Source organism: Emiliania huxleyi (assembly GCF_000372725.1).
Source record: "Emiliania huxleyi CCMP1516 unplaced genomic scaffold EMIHUscaffold_254, whole genome shotgun sequence".
Lineage (NCBI taxonomy): Eukaryota > Haptophyta > Isochrysidales > Noelaerhabdaceae > Emiliania > Emiliania huxleyi.
This window is the reverse complement of record NW_005200138.1, coordinates 31,538-48,066: the sequence shown is the minus strand read 5'-3', so window position 1 is coordinate 48,066 and position 16,529 is coordinate 31,538. Positions and strand designations below refer to the sequence as shown.

Here is a 16,529-nt window from a genome sequence, read left to right as displayed (position 1 = left end):
GCTTGCGGCCGGAGGGCGAGCGCAACCCGATGGTGCACTGCCAGGCTCTGGTGGTCACGTCGGCGGCGACGGCGGCGGTACGCGCGCGCCGCGGCCCTGCCACGCCTTCACCCCGCCCGCCCGCCTCCCGCCCGCTCGCGCCGTGCCCACGACATGTTTGTGCACGTGTGTGTTGCATGCGTCCCTGACACACCACCCCCTGCCCGCCTCCACGCGCGCCACCGCGCGGGTCCGGGCGTGCGTCCGGGCAATCTCGGGTAATCTCGGGTAATCTCACCGCGCAGGTCCGCGCGCGCGTCCGCTTCGCTGCGCCATCGCCGGCCGGCGACTACACGCTGCGGGTCCACGTGGCGTCGTCGACGGTGGTTGGCGTGGCGCTCGCGCAGGAGGTGCCCCTCACGGTGCAAGAGGATGACGTGCCCGAGCTAGAGTGAGTCTCATCGAATCTCGCGGAGTCGCCCGATGGGGCGCGAGAGTTTTTGCCCTTGCGCGGTGAGCGCCTGCACTGTCACATGACTATGGTCACCATGATCACATGCGCACATGAATACGAACTGTTCCTCTCTCACTCTGTCGCTCATGCAGTAAGCGTGAGTGAACACAGACAATACGGCTTTACCTGTGAGTCGATAAGAGTTGTGAACCAACCGGAACCGCAACGCCAATCCATTTTTTTGCGCAGTCGTTTAACACCCGCCCGCACGCACGGCAGCCCAGCGCCAATCCACACCAACTCCACCCCACACGATCGGCTTGCATCTCTTTTTACACTGCCCGCTTGCCGGCTGCCGCGCCGTTGCCGCCGGGTCGCCGTCGCCACCGTGGTCGCCACACGCCTCTGTGTTCCACTGCAGGTGAGGACACGATGATCATTTTGCCACGGCTCTCGTCGCGCTTGGCCTCGCCGTCGGGGGTGGGACTGCCGGGCGACAGGCCTTGCACACTGCGTCCCGCCAAAACCTCATCTGATCAGCGTCTGCTCACCGCCTCCCGCCTCTCCCGCCTCCCGCAGAAGCGCGAGCTCGAAGCGAAGCTTTACGGCCCGAGCGGTGACGTCGTCAAGACCTTCGAGGACGACGCCGTCATCGACCAAGTGCCAGCCTCTGCCGACGAGAAGCTGGAGGTGACGAGCTCGACCCACTCTCACGCCGCAGGCATCCAACAACACGTACTCGGTGAAGTGTCAAACTCCGCCAGAAACCTCCACGCCGTTTGTCATGTGGATGTCGCAGCGAACGGGCTCCTCGTGGGAGAGCGACATCCTGACCTCGCACGACCAGATCAGCATGGCCGGGGAGATATTCAACCATGTTGAGAGCGAGTCGGCAGCCGAGAGAATCTGCAACTTCTTCTCCAAGTCCGTTGGAAACCCGGGGCACTACACCACTTCTCGGGCATTCGCATCGCACTACACTTCCATGAGCGTACTCTCACCCGCGCGCGGCTTCAAGCAGAAGTTCCTCTACTGCGGGGGCAGGCTCCGCACCGCCATGTGCGAGGAGCCGGACGGATAGACCACCGCGTTGGAGCGTTGCACGAAGCGTAACGAGGACTTTCAGCACTCCGACCTCCGAAACAAGCAAGCAGTCGTCAACGACATCTACGATCAGGTCGGCGCCAAGGTCATCTGCAGCCTGCGCTACAGCGCGTTCAACATGAGCCTCTCCGAATATGCGCACTCGTTGCTGCATAAGAGCTGCGGCGTCGACAACCTCTACACCTCCGCCGACGAGGCCTGCTGGAACCGAGTCATGCAGCAGGGCATCACGATCACCCCCGAGGATTTTGCCGGCCATGTGAGGTTTCGCGAGGTTCAAAATCGCTACCATCGAGAGATTTGTGAGGCGCGGGCGAGGAAGGGCCCCGTCTTCTTTCTGTACTATGAGGACCTCGAGGACGACTACACCAAGACCGTGCACGAGCTGCAGGACTTTCTCGGGGTGCCGAGGAAGTATATTTCCGGCGCAACGTCCAAGGTGAACGACAACCCCGCCAGGTGGATCAAAAACTTTGGCGAGTGCTGCGCGCCTCTCGCCACGGAGGCGCGCAGCTATCCCACGGGGCGATCGGCCTCCATGTGCCAGCAGTTGAGAAACGGCGGCGTGGAAGACGTAGAGCCGATCTGGGTGGCGCCGCCGTTGCCGCCGTCTGCGGCTCCGACGCCACCGACGCCGGTCCCGCCACCGCCTCCGACGGATCCGAGCCCGATGCCGTCGCCGACGCCGCCGTCCCAGCCGCCGCCGCCAGAATCGTCGCCGCCAAACCCACCGCCACCTCCTCCCCCGACGCCCACGACCGTCGCGTACGCGGCAGCGGCCACGGCCAACCTCGACGGGACCTCGCCGACGTGCCTGCTCGAGGCGGGCCCCCAAGCGGATGTCGTGCTCTCCCTCTTTGCGATCGGGCTCGCTGGCGCGCTGGTGCTGTTGGGCGTGGCGTTTGTCTGCCCAAGCAAGGCCTGGTGCCTGATCGGTGCGGCGCCCCTGACCCCGTGGGCGAAAGAGTTTGAGAGCCTTGCGGTGAACGATGAGGGGATGAGGGATGGCATGGGCCACCATGGAGATCTCGAAGAAAATTGAGCAGGGCAGCACACCTGAACCGGTGAATGACGTGGACGCTGAAGCACCGCCGACCAGTCTGGCCTGACTGAACCAGCGCTAGTTGTTAGTTGGTTTTCCATGCGCTCCGGGCTTGTGAGCTTTTGTTGACTATTCATGAACCGCTCCAGCCCTCCAGGCTTGAGGCCTGAGGTAAGATATATATGGGTAATGCTAGTCGGACACCCTTCCGTCGTCGGAAGTCGCTAGGCTTACCGAAGTTCCTTGTAGGTTTGTAGGTGTGGGACCCCACCGGGAACTAGAGCCGTACTTTGCGGGACGATAGCTACTACTTGCTGCTCCCGGCGCGCGGCGCCGAAGAAAATTTTGAGAAATGCTAAAAGTTAGGCGCTCCGAGACGACCAAAGTGATAAAAGTCGCACTATCCCCTGACCCGATCAAAAGTGTAAAAGCACCCGAGGCTCCAGAAACCTAACCCTCAGACTATGACGATTCACGACCCATGTTCACGACGGACGCTTCCCATGACCCCGCCAACTACCCCTGGTCTGTGTGCATGTGAGATATCGACCGTCAGAGCTCAGACATCTCGTGGTATCATCCACATAATCACCGCTTCGCGACAGTACGGGCACCGCCGGTCGCGCTCCATGATCCTGGCGGCGCAGTCGCCGCAGGCGGACCAGTGCCCGCAAGGGACCGCTGCGTGCGACTTCGGCTGGGCAAAGCATATGATACAAGTGGACTCGCCTCCGAGGGTCGACTCGGGCCGCCCGGTGTCGAAGTTCGCCTCGGACAGAGGCACGGCCGCAAGGGGTGCGACTGAATCCTCGCCCTTGCCCTCGATCCCGACCCTCTCTCGCTCGATCGCTTCGGCCTCCTCCCTCGCGCGCCCCGCCGCTGCTGCTACCTCTGCCTCTGCCTCTGCTGCTGCTTCTACCTCTGCTGCTGCCTTTGCGGCTGCTGCTGCCTCTGCTTGTGCGGCCCGCCGCCCCCGCTCGCGCGCCTCCGCCTCCGCCGGCCTCTCTGGCCGCCCCTGCCGCCCCTGCCGCTTCCGTTGGCTTCGCTCCGGCACCCTCTCCCCGCCTCGCCGGGCAGTCGCCCGAGCCCGCACGGAGCGAAGCCATCGGGCCACGGCTTCGAGCATTAACCGGTACGGCCGCACAAGCTGCCGCTGCGTCCCCTCCGGCGCGGTCAGCCTTCGCCCCCGTCGTCGCGCGTATGGGCGCTGCTGGGAGGACGGGAGAAGCAGCAGTGCGCTGCTGACTAAGCCCGGTGTGCACAGGACGATCAGGAGGCCCCAAATCATGGAGGAGGCGAAGCCTTCGTGTGCTTCCCGCGCAAGCTCTGCGCCGCCGTCCTGGCCGCTCTTCTTCTTTCCCGCGTGCTCCTCAATGGCGCGCACGCACTCGAGGTGCTCCTCCACCTTTGCAATCGTCAGCGCGTCCTCGCCGCCCTCGCCGCGAGGCGTTGTGTCTGCTCCCGCCCGAAGCAGGCGCAGCACGGCAGCGAGTCGATTAGTTGAGACAGCGAACATCAGCGCCGTGTCGCCCTTGTTGCTTTGCAGGTCCACCTCGGCGCCTTGCCGCAGCAGCAAGTCGACGACATGCTCGTGGCCGGTGGCGGCGGCGTGCATTAGCGCGGTGAAGCCGTCACTAGTCTGAAGGTTGATGTCCGCACCGTGCTGCAGAAGTGCGTCCACCACCCGCGAGCGGCCATTCCGTGCGGCGACCATGAGCGCGGTGGAGCCGCTACTGGTCTGATGGTTGACATCCGCGCCACGCTGCAGCAGTGCGTGGACCAGTCGCTCGTGGCCTTCGGTGGCAGCGACTGTGAGCATAGTGACCCTGTGAACTGTAAACGTGGCGTCTACCCACCCGCCGAAGGCCACGTCGAGCCACGCCAGCACCGCCGCTTCGTCGCCTCGACCAACCGCTGCCACGATCTCGTCGGGAACGGGCTCGCTGCACGGCAAGCCCTCTGAGCCGCCGCCTTTGCGCACGCAACCGGTCTGGCTCGCCAGTCTTGTGTCTGATTCTGCTTTCAGCAGCAAGATCGAGGCGGTGAAGAGCGTTTGTAGCAAAAAGGCCATTTGCAAGGACTGGCGCAGGTGAGACGCTGGTGCAGGAAGAAACCGTTTTGCCGGTTCCTTTTTTTTTGGTTTTTTTTCTTTCATTCTTTCACTCAAACACCATCCTAAAAGCAGCGTTCCTCTCCTCCGCTGCTCGCAGCGAGACTATCGCCCGCGTCACTTCGGGCCGTCTCCGGGGCCGAAATCCTCGGGGCGCGGCTTCGGAGCGAACTTGCCTGCCTCCTTGTAATTGTCGTATATCTCGAGCGCGTTGAGAATAGCCTGGTCCATGTTGAAGTACTTGTACGAGGCGAGCCGGCCGACGAAGCAGACGTGGGGTAGATAGGTGGGTGGGGCGAAAACGGGGTGATTTCGGTCATCCGTCAAAATATCTGAAGATCCTACTATAGGATTCTCCTCAAACCTTGCTCAGCTGATCCAGCCTGGGGGGAAGGCCAGCCCTGGGCAAAGAAACCACCATCCGGCCGCAATCGGCCCTCAGTGCCGGCCGCGGGACCGGGAATGGCCGCGACGCTGACGGCCCGGAGGAGGAGAGACCTGCACTGCTCAGGACACTCGGCATGCGAGTCTGCGAGACTCACTCACACCGGACGCATGCGGGTGGCTTGCAGCGGGCGGCACAATGCGCGCGCTGACGGAAGATGAGATCTGGCACGACCCGTGGGAAGAAGCAGCTGCTGAAGGTGCCGTGCGGCGGTGGATCGAGGAGAAGAAGCATCGGTCGTCAACTACTAGGCATAACCAGCACATCCTCCGCAATCCCTCTCTCCTCTTTCCAATGGCAGCTTCTCGCACGGCGCAAATGCCCGACAGCTTGCTCGGATGGGGACAGCGGACTGGCTGGCGTCTTGGACGTGTGAGGCAGCCCTTACGCATGTATGACGTTATAATTTTGCTGAAAACCTCAACCTTCACATGTGGCGACGCTCCCGACTGACCCCCCATCACATTCTCGTTTGCTTGTTCTCTCTCGGCACACATGTCGGCACTCTTATCACTTTCAGCACAATCATTGCAGTTGTCCTGTACTCCTAGAGCAGTGTCGAGCTCTCGAGTCTCGAGCACGCCAAAACTCTAAGTGCCTGGTGCGCACTGTGAGCGCAGCGCTCTTCAGCTCAGGCACAGACGTGGTGGTGTTTGTGGAGCCGCGCGAGCAGCGCGGCCTGCACCGTCCTGGACGGCATTTCCAGGCATCTAAGTGATGACCACCATCTCCGGCCAGCCGGCTCGATCAGGTTGTGAGGGTGGCAGATTGTGAGAGTGTGACGAAGTGTCATTCCACCCCCCCCCCACACACACAAGATCTCACACACACACACACACACACACACACACACACACACACACACACACACACACACACACACACACACACACACACACACACACACACACACACACACACACACACACACCTGCCATTATATGGGCGCGCCTCTTCCTCGCACAGGGGCGGCAGGGCCGAAGACGGGCCGCCAACCCCTGCCGCCGCCGCCGCGGGGCTCGCCGGCCGCCGCCGCCCTCGCCGCCCTCGCCGAGCCAGCCGCCCTCGCCGCCTTTCCCGTCGCCTCCGCCGCCCTCCCCACCGCCCCCCTTGGACGCCGACGCCGCCCTCGCCGCCGCCGCCCTCGCCGCCCTCGCTGAGCGATCCGCAAATGTGGGCGGGCAACTCCGCCAAATTCGCCCGCCGGGTACATCATCTAGCAAATGCGACCCCGTCACCGAGTAAGATATCTTACCACTCCCCGCTCGTGCTCTCAGCTCTTGGCCAAGGTTACCGACGGCAAAAGCAGTACCTTTGGCAAGAGAGCAAGAAGAAGAAGACCAACCCCTGGTTTTCTGCCAAGGCGCCCGGCCCTTCCTTGCCCTCGCCCTCGCCCTCTGCTCGCATATGTGGCCACTCCAACCTCCCCGCCCCCCCCCCCTCCCGCCAGGCCAGCTTGGGGAAACTATCAGCTCTGTGACCGTCACCCCGGACACCAAGAACAAGCCTTCAAGAAGAAGAAGAAATGTCTCAAAATTTTCGAGATCTGGGTCGGCGAGACGGCTGGCAACAAGCGGTGAAGTGCGCGGACCGTTCGCCTGGTCAGTCATCAAGCAGGGATCAGTCACCACGTCGACAAAACAAAAAATCTCTCTGTCTCTCTCCCACGTCGTGCGCCGCTGCCAAGTCCAAGTGCGTCTGCCGCCCCGCGCGCTGTATCAGGCGGATACGGCGAGCGGACTTCTGGAGGAGGTGGTGGCTATGACTATGGACCTTTGCGAGAGGTGGCGGAGGAGAGCAGAAGAAAGGGGCTTGGGAAGGCACCTCAAAGGGGAGGCCCCCTATTGCGCCGCTGTCCCCCGTCCTTGCGATTCTTGCAACTGATCGGGTTTGGAAACCTCTTTTCACAGCCACGGCTTCTCATGTCCCAGACCTTGCGAACGGCGGCTTGCGTGACGCTCATTGCGAGTCTCTGCAGGCAGACTCGCCCTCCCTCCCGTCCTCGCACCGCCCCTCGTCTGCCGCTCAACGGCCTCCACTAACGACTACCAGCGCCTCGCCAGCCCAAACTCACCCAACCACGCTCGCCACCTGCGTGCCGGGCGACGCCGCGCCGTCGCCGTCGCCATCTTGCCTCTGCTTTCACCAACCCACCTCGCCCCGAACCCGCCTGCCATCCATGCATGTCTGCAGCCCCGCCTGGCCCCTCTCACCCCCGCGCGCCTATCGTGCCGACAGGCAAGATGATGATCGCCGCGGTTGCCCTCGTGCTCGGATTCAACGCCAACGACGACGGCTCCTCGTCGACCTCGTCCGCACGCGAGCTCAAACTGACTCAGAGCCTGCTCCAGGCTTCCAGCCATGGCGCCTGCTTCAACCCCGCCGGGACCGTGAAGGCGGTCGCCACGCCCGTGGTGCCCAACAACTTGCTTTTCAACCACAAGACGAATCTGCTCGAGGCCGACGACCTGTCGAACGACGACCTACTCCTCCGCGCCAACGTGAAGCACGCCGTCGATCTTCACCCAGGCGCGACCGTGATCTTCGATGACGACGCGTCTTGCTTGGAGCTTCTGGAGAGGGCCGGTGCCGCCAAAGAGCTCATGCAGTGGTACGCCCACCCCGAGAAGATGCCCGAGCGCGCCCTCCCGCTCCCGGCGCACGTGCCCTACTACTCCGGCAAGTACCGCTCCGACCTCTGTCGGATGGCGCAGCTCTTCTTGCACGGCGGCATGTACCTGGACACCGACGTGCAGCTGGTGCGCTCGCTTGCGCCGCTTGCCGGTAGCCGGCTGACGACGGTGCTAGGCGACTCGGGTGACCACGTCTTCCAAGCGCTCGTCGCCTCCGAGCCCGGCTCACGCACCATTCGCCGTTCCATCGACTACTGGGGTGAGTTCGCGCGAGGCGAGCGCGCCGTCAGCTCGCTCGTCGGCCCCGACCTGCTGCTCAAGGCGATCGAGGATGAGAACTTTGCGTCACCGCGGACCAAGAGCGGTCGGCTCGCGCTTCGCGCCGCCGGCGTTGAGATCCTGGTGGAGGCGCGCGGCACCACCTTTGCGCGCGAGCAGTCGGCGTGCCTCGCCTCGGAGGGCGTCTACCGCGCCGCGCAGACATTCGAGAATAACTGCGGCGTCACCGTGCAGCAAGAGGAGACCGGCGCGACCTTCGCTTATTCGCGCATGATGCGCGCGAAACCCGCCGGGGACGGCGCGCGCTCCTGCGCCTCGGCCGAGCCGCCCGTCTCCTGGACGTGCAACTGCGAGCACCCCTTCCAGAAGGGTGCCGGCCAGAACGGCATCACGTGCGTCTCCAGCAGCGGCGCTAGCAAACGCCGCTTCTGCGCCGAGCACGCCGTCTGCGAGCACATGTCCAGCTGGGACGAGGGCCTCGTTGCGTCGCCCTGCCGCTCAGCAGGCGGCCACCGCCAGCTCTCGACTAATGTGACCACCAGCCCCTCGCCACCGCCTCCGCCGCCTTCCGCCTCGCCCTCGACTCCGCCGCCCTCCGCCTCGCCCTCGCCGCCGCCGCTCCCGCCTCTGGATCCGGGTCTAGTCCCAGTCGAGACCACCTCCTTCACCATCTCCTTCGAGTCTGTGCGCCGCCTGCTGCGCGCTCTGCAGCAGCAGACTGTCACCTTCACCATCTCCTTTGAGAAGATCAAGACTGCCGTGGTTGACACCATCGCCGACTCCGTGACGGACATCACGACCGACCAGATCACCGTCGAGCCTGTCGACGGCAACCCGAACGTCTTGAAGGTGACCATTTACCCGAAGGAGGGGCAGACCGCCCCGCAGATCCTCGACGCCATCTCCAGCGACCCCAACACCCTTCTCCAGAACATCGGCGAGGAGCTCGGTGAGAACGTGCCCACGCCCTCCTTCGTTGTCAATCCGTCCATCGCCATTTCTGGCGTCGCGCCGCCGCCGCCACCGCCGCCTGCCAAGAAGCGCGGCTGGGTCGTGGCCGTCGCCGTGTGCGTGCCCCTCGGCGTCGCCCTGCTCGCCCTCGGTGTGTACCTGCTCGTCAAGAAGGGCAAACTCAGCGTCCCGGGATACGGCTCCGACCGTCCCTCGATGACCAAGCACACCGTCACCGAGGGCGTCTAAGATCGCCGCTGCGGCGCGCGGGCGGCCCGGACAAGAACGCTGCCGGGGCAAAGTACCCAGCCGTTCAGTTGCCTGGGCCGCCTCATGTGGAATATATCACGCGCGCAGCATCCTTTGCATGTCGGGGAGCACGGCGCACATATTGATCCTGCGCAAGACCGTCGTCCCCAGCCGAGTATTGGCGACGGACGCAATGGGGCTCGCGCTCGCCACCCCCCCCCCCCCCCACCCACACACACACTTCTGCCCCCATATACTGCGGTTCCGCTCGCAGCCGCCGGTGTGATTCAGCCGGTGAACACTCACCCTTGGTCCCTGTGCGTGCTCGAGCGTCAAGGGCTTGAGCCGTGCAAGAGTCCTTTGTTGATAGATTGTATTACTCGATAGCGGTCACGCCGTAGCTCGCGCATAGGAGCAGGAGGCTAGGCAGAGGCCGCATCGCGTTCGCTGAGCTGTAACAAGTTTGATCCAAAACAAGAACACAAGTTTGGCTCTACTAATATAGCGCGCGGATAAAGCGCGAGCGCCGCGGTGGCGGCGAAATATAATATTATCTCAGAGGAATATAGTGTGAATGCCCGGCTTGAATGCACTGAATAGACCAAGCAAAGCGGCGACCTGGGCAATAAAGACCTCGAGGCAGCGGGCTGCAGTGGCGGCGTCGAGCTGGGCACGATGCGACGGCCAAATACGTCCGAAACCGGACCCGGCATCGACAGCGACACAGTAAGACACGTAGCCATCAGGAAAGCTGGGAATGAGCGGACCAGCACCATCCATGTAAAATACGGCGCCAGGCGCAGGCTGCTCACCATCAAGGTTCCGATGGAATGGCAAAGCGCGAGAGCGGCCGCGAATGATGGCATCGCTGACGGGAACGCTGGTGAGCGACGCCTCGGCGGGGAGCCCGTGTCCGGTGATCGAATCCAGAGTACGACGCCACTGATCGAGATACGGAAAACCGAGTCGATGGTACAGCGTCGACTGGGCGAGCCCAGGGCCATGATGGAGGGCGGCGGCGGCGACGGCAGCCATACTGCGGATGAGCCCATACGGAGACGGTCGGCCGGCGCGCACAAAGGCGATGGGTATGCGAAATCCATATCCATCGTCAATGATGGAGATCTTCGGGCGCCCAGGGCAACTGATAGCAGGATTGGACGAATCGAAATCATGTCGAAATCCAAACAGATTGCGCATTGTCCGGGTCGAGTAAAGCACGGCGTCGCAATTGGGCATTACGAGCACATGGGGTAACTCGTAGCATATCCAGCCAACAGTGCCACCATGATAAAGCCAAATTAGGGCGGTGCCGATGGCCTCGACATAGGAGGGGCCGTTGGCGGTGTCGACGCCAATACCGGGTGACGGGTCAGTCACAGTGTGCAACATCGCGATGTCGGGCACGATAAAATGCGTAGACATGGAGTCAACAAAAGACCAAATTGCAGAAGCTATCCCAGGGGGAGGAGCAATCGTGGGAGGAGCGATGGCGCCATAGGCGGCGTTGCAGACATAGCCAAAGCTACGCAGGGCCCCAGTAAAAACTTGCGCGTAATTGCTAGGGTCGGCCTCGGCGGAGGCGACGGCAGCAGCGGCGGCGAAGGCTCGCTGGCGGTCGGCATCAACAGCGGGGGGCGCGGTAGAAGGTGGCAAGTTAGCGTGCGACGCGGAGGAATTAGCACCAGCGGCGGCGGCGTAGGTAGGGGCAGAAGCGGCGGCGGCGGGTGCGGCAGCAGGTGGCGCGGCAGGGGCGGCGGCTGGCGCGGTAGAAGCGGCGGCGGCAGTGGGTTGCCCGCGCCGAGCAAGGCTTTCAGTCATCTCCTTCATTAGCATCTTGAGGGCGCCACTGGTAAGTTCACCGCGGCGGTGGCGGCCGACAGCCTTGGGGCAGAAAGCACCAAGATGATCGCCACCACAGAGCGGACACTGAGTCGGAGGCTTGGCACACTGCCTGCGGCCAGGGCAATCGACAAGGCCACAACGGACGCAAAGCTGGCGCCCTCGCCCTCGAGTCCCACCGTGGTTGGCATTGCCCTGATTGGTATTGCCCTGATTGGCGTTATAGGCGGACGGCGTAGGGCGACGAGAGGCAAGCTCCCCGCGGACCATATCCTGGTAATCGGTATAATGCTTGAGCAGCGTATCATGTTTCTGACGGCGCACAAGTTGCCGAATGGAGCTGTACGAATGTGGAAGAGCGTTGTCGAAGAAAGCAATCAAGGTAGCTTCTCCGGGCACATCTTCCTCAGTGCGCTCGATGGCGGCTTTGCAAGTCATAATCCAATCATATTGACTCTGTAAATCCTTCTCGTCAATCTCCCGACGGGGCTCGATGACTGACCGAGTGAGCCGCTCGAGGTGGTAAGCATGATCATTGCCCTTCCCTTTTCCAGCATCAAATGTGGATTGTAGGTAAACGATCGCAGCCCTTCCGTCACCAGAGTGAGAGTTGAAAAGGGAAGTACGCAGCCACGTTGGCATGGCGGTGATTAGTAGCCCATATAGCTTGCGGTTGCGTTCTTCCCAATTCTCAACTTTCTTGGTTCGTTTGCGCCAAGCGTCACGAGCCCGAGTCTCAGCGGTGATGGTTGCCTGATTGGTGACTGCCCCTTCCCTGCTGATATTTGGCGCAGATATGACTGGTTCTTCTCCTGCGGGCGGTTCAGGCTTCGTTTCGGAACCATCGGCGATAGTGTAGGCGTCGGTAGCCTTCCACGCGACGTACCCGGTAAAGAGCATATACCAACCAACGAAAGAGTCACGCTGGCCATCAAAGGCAGGGGTGGTCTCCTGCGGGTCGGCAGCAACTGCGATGCTATTGGTTAGCATGTACACGATTTGCCAAATGGTAGCAAAGCCAATAAAGTAGTATAGGGCCTTGCGTGTCATGATCAAACCAAAATTGCACACGTAAATGACGATGTATTCACCACTGCGATACTGCAGGCAACGGAGAGTGGCCCAAACGTGAAGGTGGAGAAGCCGAGCATAAATGGCGGCAAGAGCATCGTCGTACAAAGAAAACGCCAAATGGAGGTTACGACACGTCCAGAATTTCCACGGCATAGGCCTCTCGTTGGCATTGGGTCGAAGGGCGTTCCCGCACACCCATGGATTTTCTGCCATGCCATGGTAGGTGCAATGGAAGCACTCGACAAGTCCATGGAGGCATTGGGGGCAAAGCGAGGAGGGCAACGGCTTTCGGCGGCCAGTGTCGATCGGTTCACAAACATCGGACAAAGGAGTTAGCTCGGCATAGTGCTCCCTCACGACTGGACTGACGAAGTTGAGAAACCTCCGAAGGAAGTCGCGGTAGATGCTGACGCAAACGATTGCATACGGGCACCCAAAGGAGATGGTGGTGGTAATAGGTGTCCAAATGAAGCAAACAGTTTTGACAGTAGTGCTGGTGATGACCTCAAAGGCGACGAGGCATGCATACCTGGCGAAGTATAGGAGGGATCGCACGAAATCGTAGATTGCAAAGCCCCAAGCAACGAGCAGGATGATGCCGCATATCGCAAGCGCAGCTGGCGCAAGGCAAAAATACCAGTCAAAGACCCACTTGATTTGAATACCCAGGTTGATGATCAGTAGCTTGGTATTTGCACCATAGTGTCGCAATCCGTACCACGCTTTGACAATCATAAGGCTGCTCATGGTCTGGTAAGCAAACAGGTCGCCAATTGTCAGTGCACTTGTCAGCAGGGAGTACGCAAGGAAAAGGGACCCAACGAGAGCAAAGCAAAGAAAAAATGGCCAGATCATTCCCATCCATGTGGACTGTACCCGAGCGCAATTCTTGTTTGAGAACATATAGTTCCAATGGAGCTCGTATTTGACCCAATCGCGCTTGCCGCGTCGCCGAAAGTGATCAAGGCAAAGGGCTTTCGCAGCATCGGTGGTTCCATGGAGTGGCCAGATGATACCACATGTCCCATTGTTGAAGGGCACTACCTCTGTCCCACTGCTCAAGGTCTCATGGTGCAATGCCTCTCCTGCACTCGGCGTGTCCGAGTGGTCCCGGGGAAGGACTTTCTGCCAAGGTGTAGGGTCAAATGTAGCGTTCCACGGTGAAACATTTTGGAGGCAAAGGAAGCCGTTCCCGTCGCATTGACCCAGAAGAATGGGCAGCATTGAGTAATCCAGCAAAGGTGGCGGCGGCATGTGTGTCGCAGGCTTCCTATGGGGCTGGGTTGTCGCAGCAAGAGTCCCGTGCCTCATGAATTGTAGCGCCATCGTATTGGGCCATGAGTGCACCTGTATCGCGGGGCTGCGGAGGGCCGAAAATTCAGATTGGCCGCAGTGGGTGGATGAGGCCTCAGGAGCTGACTGTAGCGCGTGCTCCATCGCCTGAGAGGTAGTGTGAGTGGAGGCACACATGTCCTCAAGGTGTTTTGACCCAAGTTGCCAATTTATCGACAAATCTTTGAGAAATGAATTGTCGATGCAAATGGCGGGCTCGAACGTGCTCGACGAGACCGACTGGACCCATTGTTCAGATCCTTCGGCTCGATTGGGGTTGTGCTCGCACACGCCAGGCGCCCAGGTGGTGGCTGACATACATGGTGCAAGGCTTGTCCATGGTGGAGGTGCCATGGTGGTCGACGCTGTCATGTCGCTGGTGGTGTCGGCCTCGGCGATGCAGTAGTCGAGGCCGTTCTTCCCGGTAGAGAAGTCATACTCGATAGCGGTCACGCCGTAGCTCGCGCATAGGAGCAGGAGGCTAGGCAGAGGCCGCATCGCGTTCGCTGAGCTGTAACAAGTTTGATCCAAAACAAGAACACAAGTTTGGCTCTACTAATATAGCGCGCGGATAAAGCGCGAGCGCCGCGGTGGCGGCGAAATATAATATTATCTCAGAGGAATATAGTGTGAATGCCCGGGAACATGTATGTATGTACAAAGAGATGGCGAGCAGAGGCAAAGCCTACGAGGGGTGGTGGAACCACATGTCGCGGCTACTGCCGGCTCGACCCCACGAGGCTTTGAGGCACCATCATCGGACGATGTCGACGAGTTGGGTCGCTCTCGCGGTACCCAGGTAGCTCCCCATACTAGGATCATTGCACATTGGCCATGGCCGCAGGTGGAGCGCGGGGGTTGTTGCACGAGTATATGGGCCACGATGTCTCAAATATGAGGGGTTTTGACTCCTACCGGCTCCTGACGCTATCCCTGGCAGCTCTAATGACCAGGATCAGTAGTGCTATGATAGAGGGTGCCCATACTAGCGCAGGAGCTGCCACACTCGCCCGGACCGTCCCCTTCTGGGTCCGGTTCCGCAGCCCGCGAGAGCCGACAGCGGGGCCGTGCCGCGGGTGCCTACTTCCGAGTGCCACAAACACTGCGCCGTCCCGCCATCACCTACAGGCTGTCTTGTGTGATGGTTGGGACGTCCAAACGCCACCATCTTGGCTCTTGCGACCTCAAACCCGCGAGCTGTATGGGTGGTCCTGACGTCGACAGACGCCCGAGGACCACGGTGAAGCTGAGCCGGAACGCGTCGACAAGTCTCGTCTGAGCCCGTGGCGGTCGCCGGCTGAGTCGCTGTGCACGGGCCGGTACCTCAGGCGTCACCTCCGCAGCCTCAGGTCTCACACTCCATCACCTCCGCCGGGACGCCTTCGATGGCACGCTCGGCGGCGAGTTTGTGGCAGCTCCACAGCGAGCGCGGCGTCGAGCCTACTCGCTCCTGCTGGATACACGCACTCTCTGGGACCCATGGAGTGCGTTTATCCAGCAAGGCGGAGAGTCCCGGGGGGAAATGGTAGCTGCGGAGCTGCCACAAACTCGAGTGACGCTTTTTTGGGACATTTTCGACGCTTTTGGCCCATATACTCGTGCAACAACCCGCGGGGGCGGAGTGCGCTGGAAGCAACACGGATCTCCCCGTTGGACGTTTTCAAGATAACGGTAGCGTGTCAGAGTGAACTGGAACTAGCCTTTTACATGTGCCACCGCGCCAACGGGTGCGCGCCAGCGAGATACGGAGCCGTAACCCATGCCATGGCCGCCATGCATGCGCCACGCCGCCACCGGAACCGCGGGCGCGGGGAATACCTCTCTCACACCGTGGCGGGGGCCGGGGCGCACGCGCTCTCACAATCTCTCCCAAAACGCCCGGCGACACCAACGACAAGGCAAACCTTGCCGAGCGCAAGACGTCTCGCGTCCCCATACCCAAGCTCTCCCGCGCCTGCAGGCAGCGCTCACGCCACCGTCGGTGCCGGGTGCGGCTCCGGTGCTGAGCCGAGCGAGGTCGCCAGCGAGGGCGGCGGCAGCAGCTCCGCCCCCCCTTCCGCAAAGTCGCGCTCGCTCTCCTCGAGCATGCGCAGCGCGGGCTCGACGGAGGGGCTGAGGAGGGCGATGAGCGAGCTTGCTGAGCCGCTCGACTCCGAGAGGTGCCACCCCTCTGCGCCGCCGCCGCCCTCCTCCTCCTCGCCCTGCCCCGCCTCCTCCTCCGCACGCCGAGGGGTTCTCGGCGGCAGCGGCGGAGGGAGCGCCGACAGCAGCGCGTGCGGGACGCCGAGCTTCGCGCTGCCACCGCCAGCCGACGGCGGCGGCGAGCTAGCCCGCGGCGGCGGCGAGCTGGGCAGCGGCGAGCGTCGCAAGGGCGAGCCCGGCAGCGCCCCCTCGGCCATGCCTGCCGACGCCTCTGCCATGCCTGCCGACGCCCGGAGCGGGAACTGAACCACCGTCTCGGAGACCGCCGCCACCGCGCCCCCCTCCGCCCTCCCGGACGCCGCGGTGGCCGGAGCGGGGGCGAGGGGCGGCGGAAACGCGCTAGGACTGCCGATCGGACCCGGCACTGGCACGGGCGCCGGCGCTAGCGGCACCGGCACCAGCGGCAGCGGCGGCACCGCCATGGGCCGCTGCACCGGCACCGGTGCCAGAGGGAGCATCACGCCGAGCGGCTCGTCGCGCGGCTGCAGGGAGGCGCCCACCTCGCTCGGGCCGGCCTCGGCCGCGGCGGCGGCAATCGCGGGCGCCGTCGCGGCGGCGGCCTCGCCGCCGTGCTTGCGCCACGCGTCGGAGACGGAGACGGCACGCTGTCCCGCCGGGCCGCGGTAGATGAGGTAAGGGCGCCCCGAGGCGGGCGTGCGCTGCTGTATGCTCCAGCCGGGCGGCAGCTTGCTCAGGAGCTCCACCCTTGCGGCGGCGGCGTCTCGCCCCGGCGGCTGCGGCGGCTGAAGCGGCGGGGAGGCGGCCCCGATGAGGCGCGCGAGCAGCGCTGGCGCCACGTCGGGGTCGCTGTCGAGGGTCTGCAGGACTGAGTG

At 62.6% G+C, this 16,529-nt stretch overlaps 3 protein-coding genes across 3 annotated transcripts; 1 reads left to right on the top strand and 2 right to left on the bottom strand.

Annotated features, from left to right (window-relative positions):
* Positions 1–2,926: 2,926 nt before the first annotated feature.
* EMIHUDRAFT_367332 (hypothetical protein) lies at positions 2,927–3,859 on the bottom strand (the record flags this gene model as incomplete). The annotated part of the gene is made up of 2 exons (XM_005777822.1): positions 2,927–3,627; positions 3,705–3,859. A coding segment is annotated over one exon (485 nt), but the record flags the coding sequence as incomplete, so codon positions are not given.
* Positions 3,860–4,806: 947 nt separating this feature from the next.
* On the bottom strand, positions 4,807–5,368 carry EMIHUDRAFT_237665 (hypothetical protein; the record flags this gene model as incomplete). The annotated part of the gene is made up of 3 exons (XM_005777821.1): positions 4,807–5,030; positions 5,108–5,163; positions 5,238–5,368. 3 exons carry the CDS (start codon positions 5,366–5,368, stop codon positions 4,807–4,809), a joined length of 411 nt encoding a protein of 136 aa, XP_005777878.1.
* Positions 5,369–8,634: 3,266 nt separating this feature from the next.
* EMIHUDRAFT_443621 (hypothetical protein) lies at positions 8,635–14,158 on the top strand (the record flags this gene model as incomplete). The annotated part of the gene is made up of 2 exons (XM_005777820.1): positions 8,635–9,619; positions 14,142–14,158. Coding segments are annotated over exons 1-2 (306 nt in total), but the record flags the coding sequence as incomplete, so codon positions are not given.
* Between the last annotated feature and the right edge of the window lie 2,371 nt (positions 14,159–16,529).